Source organism: Siniperca chuatsi, linkage group LG19 (genome assembly GCF_020085105.1).
Source record: "Siniperca chuatsi isolate FFG_IHB_CAS linkage group LG19, ASM2008510v1, whole genome shotgun sequence".
NCBI lineage: Eukaryota > Metazoa > Chordata > Actinopteri > Centrarchiformes > Sinipercidae > Siniperca > Siniperca chuatsi.
Genome location: NC_058060.1, coordinates 2,001,230 through 2,016,995, shown reverse-complemented (window position 1 = coordinate 2,016,995; position 15,766 = coordinate 2,001,230). Strand labels below are relative to the sequence as shown.

At 39.1% G+C, this 15,766-nt stretch overlaps 1 protein-coding gene across 1 annotated transcript in view; it reads right to left on the bottom strand.

Moving 5' to 3' along the window:
• stk17a (serine/threonine kinase 17a) overlaps positions 1–15,766 on the bottom strand; it is a 59,222-nt gene that overhangs the window by 37,677 nt on the left and 5,779 nt on the right. The window contains exon 2 of the mRNA XM_044176505.1: positions 5,247–5,459. Coding sequence (XP_044032440.1) covers positions 5,247–5,459 — 213 coding nt within the window. The remainder of the gene's footprint in view (positions 1–5,246; positions 5,460–15,766) is intronic.

The following is a 15,766-nucleotide window of genomic DNA, read 5'->3' as shown; positions in this document are numbered from 1 at the left end:
CATAACAGAAGTTATCTCATTGCACTTTTCCTACAGAGCAGGTCTAGACCTTACTCTTTATAATATTAATTACAGTTATATTGCCTGTTCCCCTCTCACTTTTCCGTTGAGAATATCACACTGCTTACTTCCTGTAGAAGACTTCTATGTTTAGTCAATGAAATGAGGACCATGATGCAGTAAATGATTATTTTGGCTAGCAGTATAAACTTGAGTAAACTCAGGAAACCACTAAGTGGACAAACTTGAATAATTACCAGTGAAATAACTTGAGGCACCGTTCAGCAACTGAGAAGTTTTTAAAGTCAAAGGAGGCTATTATTAGGAATTATTAATTATCTGAAGCGATTTAGCTATCATACCTAAGTTGATGGGAGATCCTAATTTTGATCTATGTTTCTTAATTGTTTTTATTAAGCTAAAGCATCAGCCCCCATACCGGAAAGCTGTTGTTTCACCTGGGTCTTGGCTAAGCAGGGCAGCCGTTGCCCTGGAGGGCAGAGGTGAGGAGAAGCAGTGCCCTTTCTCTGGGGAGCTCGGTGGCGCTCGGTCACAGTAAGCATCTGTGTTACCTGATGGGTTCTCGGTGCTGGATGAAGCTCCCTGGAGTTCCATGTTTCCAGACACGCTGTCGGTCCAGCGGGGCGACTTCAGCTCGAGTCGGATCTCTCCTTCCATAATCAGGCTGATGACGTTCTGTTGTGATGGCAACGCGGTGTGAGCGTCTGCCAGTTGTTGACTGAATTTAAAGTTCGTTACGGTCCTCGTTAGGACTCAGGTGCTGCTGCAGCAGAGTGGAGAAGGCTTCTTTAACCTGGTAGCAGCAATTTAGGAGCGCTAATAGAGTTTCTTTGTTTAAGAGTTAAGTCTGAGTGTCTTACGCTCCATCTCTCTATCGCTCTCTATTTCTGCAGGGAGTGTGATGCTGCCCTTTGCATGCAGCTGGACAGAAACTGTTTTGCAGTGCGGCATGACAGTTAAAACATGCACATTATGTAAATATTGTAAATAGTGTGTTTTTTATACATAGTAAATATTTGGTTTGAAAAGAACTTGTTGAAAAAGTGGAACATGAAAACATGCACATTATGTAAATATTGTAAATAGTGTGTTATTTCTGTGTGGATTTTGATATAGGAACATACATAGGAAATGTTTGGTTTGAGAAAAAAAACAAAAATTTTTTAGGTTGCACACATCCCATGAAGCTTGATATGTTGTATGATGTCATTATTCAGTCCCACTGTAGAGTCACAGACAACACTTGTACTCAAAAAACGATATTACAAAATGTCATTTTAGACATTTATTATGCATCTACTATTTTATTCATATCTTCTGCTTCTTTTGTGAACCTAAGACTTTCGTAAACCCATTACAAGCACCAAAACAATTTGTCCACATGAGTAATGGTATGTTTTCACAAGAGATTTAAAGAATTTCAAAATCAAATTCTCTCTTTACACAATGCTCTAGGACAAGTGGTGTCATTATACAGAGAGCTGAGGTTTTTCTGCACATTTTGATATAAAACACATGGGTATCATGTTATGCAAGTGCCTTTAAAAGGTGAATTTCAGAAGATATGTAAAATCGAGAAAATGCCATCAGACCCCAGAGGGTTAAGGTTAAGACAACAAGAACTTTAAAATATTTGAAATATGTCATTATAGTTGAAAGCAAGGACTTACACTAATGAAACTGTATCCCAAATTATCACGTCAATGAAAAATAGCTTTGTTAATACAGAACAAGGTGAGCCATACTTTGTGCAAATGTCATATTAATGTCTTCACATAAAGAACAGTTCTTGTTAACAGAGTCTCTACTGTTCTTTATCAAAATTGGCATGTTGAGAAAAACTTTGCATTCTAGCTATAACATTAATTAAACATGTGTTGAGCGTCCAGCTAAAGGGAATATGGCCGCGCCTCACCCTCTTGAATTCCCCACGTACCTTTGATACATATTGAGGATGATAATTGAATAATGGAAAATGGACACAAAAGCATGAGGCCCATACTCGACCACAGCATCCTGTCCAACCTATGGCAGCACCTATGTGACTTATGCTCACGGATTTACTATGCATCTCTCGCCGTGCAAAACATCATGTGTTAATTTCCACTGTGCAAAGTCTCCAGGTTGTGAAAGACATCAACGTCTTTTTCACCTATGAGCCTTATGTATGTTTAAAAATAGTGATGGCTTGTTAGACAACAACTTGTAAAGTAATTTTATGTATCTTATCCTGCGTTCTATATGTGATGTAGATGGGTTGAGCTTTGACCAATGCCTTGTTTGTGTCTTGTCATATACAGAAGATAGCTCCTGTGCTCCACATGTATAAAAAGGAGACACAGAAGGAAGTAGATGTCTTTTTGGCTTTTCTCTTTTTCTTGTTGTGGGTGGGAAGCAGGAGGGGTGTTGAATACCAGTACTCTTTTTGTTGTTTGAGTCTCTATGAACTAGACTCTTTCTTTTTTGATTTTCTTGATTCTTGGATGATTATTGTGAGGTAGAGAGGGAACTTTTTGTTACCAGTTAATACAGCATTATTAGAAGCCTTTTGCTTTTTTTGCAAGATATTAATAATCCATGTAAGATTTGTTAAGCTTGAAATAAAAACAGATTGTACATTTTACAATCGAATTATAGTTCCTGGTGTAGGACTCTTCACTGAACGCCAACTGTGACAGCCTAACATCACATCTAAAGGCATGATGCTCCTTTTGGGATAGGCCGAACATTTTAGTAATTATTTGATGCTAAACTGTCAAATTGATGTTGAAGTTCTACTACCTGATGCATGATTGAACACTTAATTCAATTATATGACTTGTTGCTAAAAGTATTGAATTGTATTTGAATCCTTGCTAAAGATAATGGATTGAATTTTAATGGTTGCTGAATTGTAGCTGATTTGTTGCTAATATTCGAACTGAGGATTTGTTTATTAAATAGAAGTGGAGTTGTTGTTAAAGTGATAGGGCTATAAGAGGCTCGACACTGCCTTGTTAAACCGGGCGAGGTTCTTGAACCCTCGAATCTCGAAACCCCCTCAGGCTATCTGAAGTACCACCAGATTCTTCTACAAACTGCAGCACTCGGTTGACATCCGGCCTGTCTCTGAACACTTAATACATTTTGACATCCGGCCTGAAAGTAATGATACAACCAAGCTGGTTATCGCCAGTTAACTTAGGTCTCTTAAGCAGGCTCTAACATAATGTTTAACTGCGTATGTAGAATATAGATACCCGTCTGATACCTACAGTGGTGTGCAAAAGTGTTTGCCCCCTTCCTGATTTCTTATTTTTTTGCATGTTTGTCACACTTAAATGTTTCAGATCATCAAACAATCAAATATTAGTCAAAGATAACACAACTAAACACAAAATGCAGTTTTTAAATGAAAGTTGTTATTAGTAAAAGAAAACAAAATCCAAACCTACATGGCCCTGTGTGAAACGTGATTGCCCCCTAAACCTAATAACTGGTTGGGCCATCCTTAGCAGCAACAACTGCAATCAAGCCTTTGCGATAACTCGCAATGACTCTTTTATAGCGCTGTTGAGGAATTTTGGCCCACTCATCTTTGCAGAATTGTAATTCAGCCACATTGGAGGGTTTTCGAGCATGAACTGAATTTTTAAGGTCATGCCAAAGCATCTCAGTAGGATTCAGATCAGGACTTTGACTAGGCCACTCCAAAGTCTGTCAGCCTCACTAGAATACTTTATCAAATTCACATCTGAATCCATATAAGGTTCGGCTATTATGGCAGCTAACCTGCAGCACGCTGTGCTGTCCTCCTCACGTACTAGCAATTTATGTTTTGAGCAATCTTTGTTTTGAGCAACATATCACTAAGATTGTCCAATCATGTTTTTATCACATCAGAAACATTGCAAAAATCCAATATATTTTAAATCTTAGTAATGCAGAAATTGTTGTACTTGCTTTTATCTCTTCACGTCTCGATTATTGTAACAGCCTGTTCACTCGTCTTAATCAAAAAACTGTGAAACGACTGCAGACTGTACAGAACTCAGCTGCTCGGCTGTTAACCAGGACCAGGTGCGACCACATCACACCTGTTTCAGCCTCTTTACATCGGCTCCCTGTTGGTTTTAGGATTGATTTTAAGATCTTGTTGATTACTTTTAAGGCTCTTCATGGCTCCAGACTATATTTTAGACCTTGTAATCCTTTATGAACCTTCACGTAGTTTGAGATCTTCGGGCAGGGGTCTCCTGTTTGTTCCTGAGTCCAGGATGGAAACTAAGGGGGACAGAGCTTTTGCTATCAGGGCCCGAGGCTCTGGAACAACTTGCCCGAAGAAATTAGGTTGTCTGAGTCAGTGTCTTCGTTTAAGTCTCTTCTCAAAACACATTTTTATCTGAAAGCAGATCCTGATTTTACCTGAACTGGCTGTTTATTGTATTGCTTTTGTGTATTTTATATATTTCATTTCTTTATATTTCTTTATATTTCATTTCACTGTGATATTTTATTTCTCTTGTTGTGAAGCACTTTGTACTTTGTTTTGATAAGTGCTCTATAAATAAAGTTTTATTATTATCATCATCATCGTCATCATCATCATTATTAATTATTATTATTATTATTATTATGAATTATTATTATCTGAAAATAAAAAGCATACCTACTGTAGCCCTTTATTAGAAAAAATAGATCAGGCAATGCTTTATATTCTTTCCTATTCCTTTTTTGCACAGTTGATCTGTACCTTCCCTATTAGCCCTTTCAGCAGAAACAGTCTTACTTTACCTTAATTGCATCACTTATTCATGAGTTTGCTCATCATGAGAGTGAAAAGGTACAAATGTCACTATGGAAAATAAAGGGAAAAAAATCATTATTTTCCTACTGACTGTAGACGTCTGGGCATGTCAAAAAGGCCAACTGTATTAAAGTACTATAAAATATAATTCCAACACTTACGGATAACCATAGCCTTACTTTTAATATTTGAATATAATTCCTTATGTTTGCACAGCTTTGTGTTGTTTGATTATATTGTATTTCACCACACTGAATACTCACAGCTGGACAGGAAACCCAGAGTTAACTGAGGAAATTGATGACCAGCTTTGGGAGTATCCAGAATTACCAATGGATTTCAAGATTTAAAGAACATTTCAAGTTTCCAAATATTGGCAGATGTTCATATTTCTGGCTTCTGTGAGTGTTTTGGTGTCCTGTGCAGGTTGGATACTCACAACTCCAGGACCAGCACCATCTCAGAAGCCATCTCATAGACCTGGTGGAGGTTTACCACCCGGGGGCTGGCTGTGGCCAACTCGAGCACTGCGATCTCGTGGATGATCTCCATCCGGCAGTCTTGGCCTTTCCGTCTTTTCCTCATGAACTTTGCGGCGTACTCGTGGCCTGTGCATTTCTCCACACACTTTCTGACCACAGCAAACTTTCCCCTGGAAGACAAGAAGACCATCAGAATGGCTTTAACAAAAGGACCTATTTAATCATTATTATTATAATTAAGAATTTATAGAATGATCTGGACTGAAATGGTACAAAAAAAGTGAAAAAAAGAGACCTTTGGTGATACAAAAAAATCCCCCATCATCACATACTGTAAGTCCATGGTAAATTATTTGGAGGTGAACCTGAAAGTGAGTGCTCCTGAAATGTTGCTTATAATGCCTCATTGTACAGGAAAACTACGGCACGGGGTTCCCTACCCAAACCTTAGGGGGAAACCAACATCTAAATCCAACATTTATACAGACTCTGCCGACCACGAGCCCAGCCTGAGCATTAGAATGGACTTAACGTACGTTCCAGTGAAGAGGAAGAGGAGAGCAGAGGGTAAACATACCTGCAAATGTCTTCAATAACACTAACAACACTGTCTGCCCAACACATGTAGCTACGGTGCTGCTGTCAATCAAACACAGACAGCGACATGCCCCTCCAGCCAGCTGAGACAAAAAGGAACATTACTGATAGTTTTCTTTCTTTTATTATTAAAAAACTATTTACAATGGATTTAAAAAACATGTTGACATTATTTTTGACTACTAAAAGGGGATGACTAAATGTGATTTCAGTTGGACTTTAAACTGCAACTCCCCTACAACATCTCACATGCAAACAATTATCATTTTAAACAAGTAAATCTGTACAGTGTTTGCACCTGCAATTTTCAGTCTAAGCACAACACACAGTAGTTCGCCTTTTCTAATTCTATACATTTCTTTTTGCAAAATGCCAATACTAGACTGAATAACTACATCACCTCATGCAGATCATCAACTCTGTAAACTAAATTAAAAAGGGCCTACAAAATAATGTTCTCATAGCGATAAAGAGCAAACATGTGAACTTGATTGGACAAACATATGCTAAACACTTTAGCTGGCCACACACTTTCAGAACCAAACATACCACAACAGTGAGATCAAAGAACTCTGTAAATGCTATACAAAATGCCCTACTGTCTTGGCTGTAGGCTGAACGAGCAGAAAGAAAAGGAAATCATCATCCGTTCCCATCACTATAATATGTTAACTAATAAATGTCCTCAGGTTGTTTTCTGTTATTGAGAGAACACAGTGCTTTACATTCAGAGTGAATGGAATTTAAAATAAACCAACAAAACTTGAGGTTCTCAGAACCTTCACAAAGAAGAGCTTTCTAATCAGTCTGTGCTACAGGGCAGTTCAAACATTAATTATAGTTAGAACTAGTTGGCCTGCACAACAAGAGCAAAACAGATATCTAAGATGAGAGCAATTCACATCATTCTTCATGAAACCACAGCTAAGTGCAAGAGCAGAAGCTGTGGGACTAAAAAGAAGTAAAGCGTGCACTCAGAGTGCAGATCTCCATCAGGTGTGTCTGGGGGCATGTGGGCGGAGAACAGGGAGTGCAGGGCAGGCTGTGTGTCCAGCGTGTCTGCATGAGAGCAGTGGAATGAAGGGGAGAAAGTGTTTTTGTATGGTATAAGTTTTTCTATGTAGATGTATGCAATGTCTTTAATTCAATGTTTCTGTATAGTCTCAGTTTTCTTCAAGATGCACAGAATAGTGTAATGGTATTGTAACCAAGCATCCTGGGTTCGCCTAACTGTATGAACTTAATAAGGAAACAATACGGAACAATAAGTCCAAACATTCTCATTTAGAACATTTTGTTGTAACACACCACACACAATAAAACCCCTCCCTACCTCCCTCTCCCCTCCCAAACAAAGAAGAGTTGAATCTCACTCAGTTGTCCTTCCCGGCTCCCTTACAGTCAAGATGGTGGCAGAGATAACAAAAACGGGGATTTATTTATCTCGTATCATGCTTCAATATCAACTTTAGTGGATCATAACATATCAGGTATGGAATTAATCTGCAGATGCTCCGGTTCAATAGGAGACCCAACTTTTCAATGGATGTCAGTTTTTGAGCCACGACAAAGGCTAAAATGTGGCCTGCAACAGACTAGGTGAGCCTTGTTTTCAGCCTAGCCAATTTCCGGAAATGCCTTTTGCATGTTGTAAGGCATATCGTAAAATGGTGAATACTGCTGAAATGACGAAAGTATGAACTTTCCGATTGCGAATCACCACATCCACGAGAGGTTCTTGAGCATAGTCAGAAATGTGCACAAAAAATATCAGGCTGATGGGTCCAGTAGTATGCGAGATTAGCTGCGGACAGATACACACACACACACACACACACACACACACACACACACACGACCAAACACATGACCCCCTCCAGGCTTTCGCCTGGCCGAGATAATAAGACTGTGTGGTAGCCATAAAGGACTTGTGTCAGGCTGCGAAGCATGACGAGCAGCTCTGGGCCTGAAGCACCAGACTGGGCTGCCTCACCCTTAGCTGGCCTTGTGAGAGTCATGGGGCTGCTACAGTTGGGAGCTACAGATTCCTACTTTTATACATGTTTTCTGATAATGAGATCAGTGCAACTCTTCAAAATGAATTTTATAAACTGCATTACAAATATTAAGATTTTGTCCACAGAAATAACTAATTCTCAATTCTTGATTAATTCTACAATTTGTCAACCTGTATCTTAATTATTATATTAAAAAGTGGATTGGTCAGTTAATCGATTAGTGGATCGGCAAAAAATGAATAGGCAACTAAAAGAAAAATTCCAATAATTCTCTGGCTGCAGCTTCTTACATGTGAATATTTACCAGCTTTCTGAGTCTATGTTCTTAAACTGAATATGTTTGAGTTTTAGACTGTTGCTCAGATGAAACAAGTTCTTTGAGGAAGTTTTGTTTTTACTAGTTTCTGACATTTTATGGCCCAAGCAGTCAGATGAATCGAAAATGAAACAAATGTTTTGTTGCATGCCTAATCAATTCATGGTTCCCACACCTTCTTAAGACATCAAATTCAAGGACTTTTCAAGGATTTTCCAGGCCCAGTTCCCTCAAATTCAAGGGCCCAACACGGCAAGGTTAATTACTGTTACAACACTGAGAATTCTTTATGATGAGGACTAGCAGCCTCTACACAAGCTCACAGACAGTTAAAAAGAGAATGTGTGAACACTTCTCACTTGTGCTGTGTTACAGTGATGTTACTTTAAGTAAAAAAAGCAGATCAAAAGAACTTCAATTTCTATTCTTGCACAAAATATATAAATTCAAGCACTTTCAATGAGCCCTGTCTATTTATGTCTATTTTCAAAAACTTCCCCCTCAAATTCAAAGTCTTTATAAAATCTTTATGAAATTAAACATTTTCACTGAAACAGGGATGTCACGTTTTCAAAAAATTAACATGCGTACATAAGCATACACCCTAACCTGCCTCCAATGACTTCTCAGATGGTTTGGTGTCATGATTATCCACTCAACACCGCTCGCTAGTTTTCTCCATTTCCAATAACGACAATAGGCTAGTTTACTGATGGGTTAACAAAGGGTCAGACGGACAGTGCATTTTTGGAACGCTCCCCGGAGTGTTGTACTGTACACTGAACATTTTTAATTCAAACAGATGACAAATTGAATATACATTTTTCCCCACATACAAATGGTAGTTCTAATTTACAATAAAAAAGAGACAGTCCTACACTGATCACAAAATATACCTCAAATGTGGATGAAACATGAATTGGAAAAATGAATGCCTTAATCTGTTAACATAGTGCACAGTGCACCATCTCCTGAAAATTCATAGTATGGTTGACTCTACATGTTACACATTTCATTTCTGATAGCGATCAAGAACTGAAGCTTTCACAGAGGAAACCAGCAGGTTTATATAACTGTTTGCAGCCTAAAAACTATTGTTGTACACAGCATTATGTCAACTTTAACTGATATATGGAGCAAATATTGCTGCATTAGTGTCATGAATAACATTGTTCAATGGTGAGTTTCAGTGGAAAGGTTTAGTGTTTTATTTACTTTGCTTCTAGTTCCCACTTAGTGGGTGATATTGTGTAAGCTGAGGCTGAGAACATTAGTGGAAATGCTAACAATACTTTGTGCCTATTGTCTAGAGATAACATCACATGTATTTATCTTGATATTGAGGTATCAAACTGGTATGTTAGTAGCAAACTAAATGCTGGAGAATCCATTATGGCATACACTCTCAAAGAGGCCTTTCTGTCCATTCAACTGAGTGATTGTGGCATTTCCTCCTCATTTTGTCAACCCTTCATTTATTCAAACAAACTCTGATCATGCACAGATATTGTAGCAGATGTGACAATATTCAGCCTGCTGAAGAATTACTTGGGAACAAATGAACAGTTACTGTGGAATAATTGGTTTTAGTAATACTTTTAATAAATCATATTAAGGAAGGAAGGAAGGCTAGGATGAAGAAGCAGAGGAGACAAGAGAGGATGGAGAGGATGAAGAAAACATCATTATCTGGGTCAGATAATGATGTGACTCGCTGCCCCTCTAAACTCCAGGATTGCTATTCGTAAATATTTATTGTGTAAAGTCCTTCCAAACTTCTTAGTAACTACTTGCTACTTTCAGCACCATGAACACTTTAGGAATGTCTTAGCGTGTAAAGACTTAGTTTGTGTAAAGAGGTTGCTAGGAAGCTGAAGCGCTTTCCCTGACTTCTCCTGTCAGAAACATACCTTTTTAAATTTCATGTCATTCCGCAAATGATGGTAAAAGTGGAGGAGAGCTTTCATAGAATACTGACTGGCTGATGATTACACTGAGAAAAGTGAAGGGGACGGAGGGAGGGAGGGAGGGAGGGAGAGAAAGACAGAGCACTGCAGACCTGTATTTGATCCATGCATAGAGGGCTGCACTGGTCATATACTTTAGCACTATGTACTGTAGCATGCATACAATACAGTGAATATATTCCAACATAATCCCTTGTAAAATTCATTTTCCCATTTAACATTTTTCTACAAATCAGTTTGTCTACAGATGTGCCTGGACAGCTAATAGAACATGTAGTTCTGTGGGTTCTTGAAGCTAGGCTGAGTCACTGTGCAGTGGTAGAGTGAGAGGTCTTGCTTCTTTGATGGATTTCTTTAAGTGGACTTAACGTGTTTTGAGAGTGGCGGTAGCACAGTTAGTTATCAAAATACAGAATTATAACTATGATTTTATTTTTCACTTATTTTAGCATCCTTTTCTATGTTATCGAGTATCCAAAGTGTGTTTTGGTCTGGGTGTGGTCATGCCTGGGAACAGCAGATAGATGCTGTTTGGTTTGGGAGTCTGCTCTTTACAAACCATACTGGGCCACCACAGCCTTTTCTAAAGCAGCATCAGCACATTTTCAAAGCCAGCAGCCTGGTTCACAGACTACACCCTGAAAGAGATGGCTTTTGTGCGTGTATGTGTTTTCATGTGTGTGTGTACACACAGACCAAGCCAGAGGTGATGGCACGGTTGCAATTACTGTACAGAAACAGTCTAATGGACGCAGCGTTTGGCTTTGGGAGGTTACAGCCTACAGCCAAGCTGCAGCAGAGAGCCTTACTGTGCTCTGTGCATTAATACACTGATAAGATTTGAACACAATACATCTTATAGAGAGCTGTTCATAGGGTCAACATGACCTAGTTATAGTGTTTACTAAGTGAAGATTTATGCACCACTTATTTAAAACAGGTTACACCACAAACCTAGTTCTTTTATAGAGCTTAACTATAACTGTAAATATTTAAACTGCAGTTCATCCCCAGTTCAACTGGCTTGAGCAATTTAATCATGCTTAGATATCTGTGAACTAATAATTCTCACCTTGCCTGCTAAAGTGCCCTTGAGCTTTTATACACCACAAGGACTCCTCTAAGGACGCTGATGTTTTTCATGGCTGAAAAGCACCATGACTTGCCATGCCCCCTGTGTCGTGACACATTAATTATAGCTTTTAATTGAGTAGAATTTATGTGTCAATCAATGACATGATGATTATGATGTAGTCAATTTTGTTTGATGTCATATTATGGTATAACTGATATATGATAGTGGTTGGCTGTAGGAAGCCCTTCCTTACCTTCATCTTTGATGGACAATCTAAGTGTACCATGCACTAGAAATGTGTTTCCGGCCACAACAAAATTTTATTTATATAGCGCCAATTCATAACAGAAGTTATCTCATTGCACTTTTCCTAAAGAGCAGGTCTAGACTATGGTGGCTGACCATTATGAGCTTTGTAGGTGAGGAGAAGGATTTTAAATTATATTCTGGATATTACAGGGAGCCAGTGCAGAGAAGCTAATATGGGAGAAATATGATCTCTTTTCCTAGTTCTTGTCAGTACATGTGCCGCAGCATTCTGGATCAACTGGAGAGTCTTAAGGGACTTATTCGGGCAGCCGAATAAGGGATTGCAATAATCCAGCCTAGAAGTAAGAAATGCATTGACTAGTATTTCTGCATCATTTTGAGACAGGATGTGCCTGATTTTTGCAATGTTACGTAGGTGAAAAAATGGAGTCCTTGAAGTTTGTTTTATGTGGGAGTTAAAGGACAAATCCTGATCAAAGATAACTCTGAGATTGGTACTGGAGGCCAGGTCAATGCCATCTAGAGTAACAGTAATATCTTTAGATAACACTTCTTGAAAATGTTTGGAGCCAAGTACAATAACTTCAGTTCAATATCAAGAATTTGCAGGTCATCCAGGTTTTGATGCCCTTAAGGCGTGCTTGAAGTTTAGCTAACTCTTGGCTTGATCAATAGATATAATTGGATATCATCCGCATAACAAATGGTGTCGAATGCAGCACTAAGATCTAACAAGACAAGTACAGAGACAAGTCCATTGATGCAATTAAAAGGTCATTAGTAATTTTCACCAGTGCTGTCTCTGTGCTATGATGCACTCTAAATGAATTTTATCATTAAAATAGCTCATGCTCGCATTACTACTGAGGGCTATAGGAATATATGGTTCAATAGAGCTATGACTCTCTGTCAGACTGGCTACAGTGCTGAAAAGAAACCTATGGTTGTTCTTATTTTCCTCTATTAATGAAGAGTAGCAGGCTGCTCTGGCATTACAGAGATCCAGACTGGTTCAGGTTTTCGTGATGTTTGCTTTAATTTGCGGGTTTGGGGGTTATACCATGGAGCTAACCTTTGTTTTATTATCTTCTTTTTTAGTAGGGCAATAGAATCAAGTATCGTTCGCAGTGAGCCTGCAGCACTATCAACAAGCTGATGAATTTAGAAGGGACTGAAATTAGCATAGGAGTCCTCTAGGAGTTATATTGAGACATGGCATTGAATTAAATGCAGATGGAATCAGTTCCTTAAATTTAGCTTCAGCACTGTCAGATAGACATCTAGTGTAGGAGTATTCGCCTAATGGCGTGTAGTCCAGTAATAGGAGTTAAAAAGTTATTAAATAATGGTCTGACTAATAACAACGTCCACATGAATATTAAAATCACCTACAATAATTACTTTATCTGTTTTAAGGACTAAACTTGATAAAAACTCAGAGAATTCAGATAAAAATTCAGAATAAGGACCAGGAGCGCTGTACACTGTAACAAATAGAATTGGCTCCTCCATTCCTTAAGGCCAGTGCCTTAAGGAATGTGAGTATTAATATGACTGGGCAGAGTGGATTCAATTAGGCTTATATTATTTTTCATGACCCAGCCAGGTTTCAGTAAGACAAAATAAGTCAATATGATACTCTGATATTAAATCGTTCACCAGTACAGCTTTAGATGACAGAGATCTGATGTTTAAGTGTCCACATTTAATTCTCCTATTTTGTTGTGCTATTTCAGCACTGGTAATTTTGTATAGGTCTTTATGTATAACTCTTCTTCTGTTAACTTTAGATTTTATTAATTTATGTGGTCAGGGGGTAGACACTGTCACAATGGAGTTTTGGGTGGGTAACTGCTCTGGAGGCGCAGAGAAGCATGTAGGACTGCAACTCTGCGTCCTGGTTTCAACTCTGGGTTGTCATGGTTTAGGTCCACTAATGAACTAGGCCAGAATTCTAGATATAAGAGCTGCTCCATCCAAAGTGGGATGAATGCTGTCTCACCTAATCAGACAAGGTCTTCCCCAGAAAGTCCACCAACTATCGACAAAGCCCACATCGTTTGCTGGACACCACCTCGACAGCCAGCGGAGGAATGAAGGCATGCGGTTAAACATGTTATCACTGGTCAGGTTTGGCAGGGGCCCAGAGAAAACTACCATTGTCTTTGCATTTGTACACACCGACTCAACATTAATTTTAGTGACCTCCGATTGGCGTAATTGGGAGTCGTTACTGCCGATGTGAATAACAATCTTACTGTATTTACACTTATCCTTAGCCAGCAGTTTTAAATAGGATTCAACGTCGCCCGCTCTGGCCCCAGGAATACATTTGACTATGGTCGCTGGTGTTTCTAACTTCACGTGAGTGGGGAGAACTTGTTAGAAACGTGAACAGGTTGGTGGTGAACCGTGGGCTTTTTTAGGATGGCTAACAGGAGCTACCTCTGGTTGGTCTGCACCGGCTACTTGGGGCTGGCTAACTACAGCAGCTAACGAGTTTCCATGGTGCGGAACCGCGTTTCCAATTCACTAAGCCTCGCCTCCAATGCTACAAATAAACTACATTCATTACATGTACCATTATCACTAAAAGGAGGCAGAGGAATAGCTAAACATTTGACACATCGAGCAAGAGAGAGCAGGAGAGGGAGAGAGAGAAGCCATAGCTAGCAGCTAAGCTAAAGAACGGTAGCTAGCACAAATGAATAGCGTGTAAACTGTGAAATTAGTGAGGAAGTCGCTAGAAGTTTAAATGTATAGCAGATAATTAGCCGCTGTAATGAAGAATCGAACAAAATTAACTGGGATGAGGTAGAGCAGCAAAAATACGCTACCAGTAACACACAAACACCGGAGACCAGAAATGAGACAATACGCTTACCGCAGCACGTCAACACGTCATTTACATGCAGGACATATTAGCTATCAGTAGTTTCAGTGTATTCAGAGCCTTCAGCTGTCAAGCTCCTCTCCTGTGGAATCAGGTCCCAGTTTGGATTCAGGAGGCAGACACCATCTCCACATTTAAGAGTAGGCATAAGACTTTCCTCTCTGACAAAGCTTATAGTTAGGGCTGGCTCTGGTGAGTCCTGAACCATCCCTCAGTTATGCTGCTATAGGCCTATACTGTCGAAAGACTTCCCATGATGCACCTCTCTCCTCCTCTCCATCTGTATGCATTCTTATCCCATTAATGCATGTTACTAACTCGACATCATCTCTCCCCCGCAGTTTTGTGCTTTCTCGTCTCTCTCCTACTGACACTTTCAGCAGGTATTACTGCCTCTTTAGAGTCTGAATCTTTGATTGTGGGCCACCTGCTGTCCCCCACGTTCCTGCTCGACAATCTCTACTACAGTTATTATTATTAGTCTTATTATTATCATCATCATTATTATTCATATTATTATTACTATTATTATTTTAATATTATTACCACTACCATTACTATTATTTAAAATTTCTATGTGGAATTTGCATTGTGCTACTGTACTACTCTACTTTTCTCTCTCTCTCTCTCTCTCTCTCTCTCTCTCTCTCTCTCTCTCTCATATATTGGGCTTTATTGGCATGGGAAACAGATGTTAACATTGCCAAAGCATGTGTAAAATAAAAACACACATTAACATAAAGATGTCATTAAATGTTATAAGGCCAGTTTGACGACAGAGTACAGTACCAAGGTGATTTACTGAGTTTCCTGATGGACGTTACTTACAGACGCTACTTGTTGCTAAAGTAACATTAGCTAACCTAATCGCATTGGTGGTGGTTGAGGTGAGTTTCCCCCTTCACTGTAAAGCACTTTAGGTATCAAGATAATGTTTTCCACGATTATGTTTTCATGGTTAATGTCAAGTTGTCATAACAAAGACATCTCAAACAATGTAAACTTTGCATTAAAAGTGACATAACTGACCGAATGACACTTAATGACAGTCAGAAACCTTCATGAAGACTCCTTCATGTGCATGACAGGTGTCATGTCTTGGTTATGATGGTGTCATGTCAGTCTTATGCAACGCCTTCAAATAAAGTGTTACCAATAATGGTAACCATAGCCATGACGATGGGCTCCTAGTTTGATATTATGTGCAATCACTAAAGAGCTCTGCACAGGACCATATGGGGTAATAAGAGAGTGGCCATGTCTTTCACTAAGACCCATCATGGAAAAAGCTTTGAGTCTTAACCATATGGAATTCAATGACTGCTTCACCACTGTCTAAAG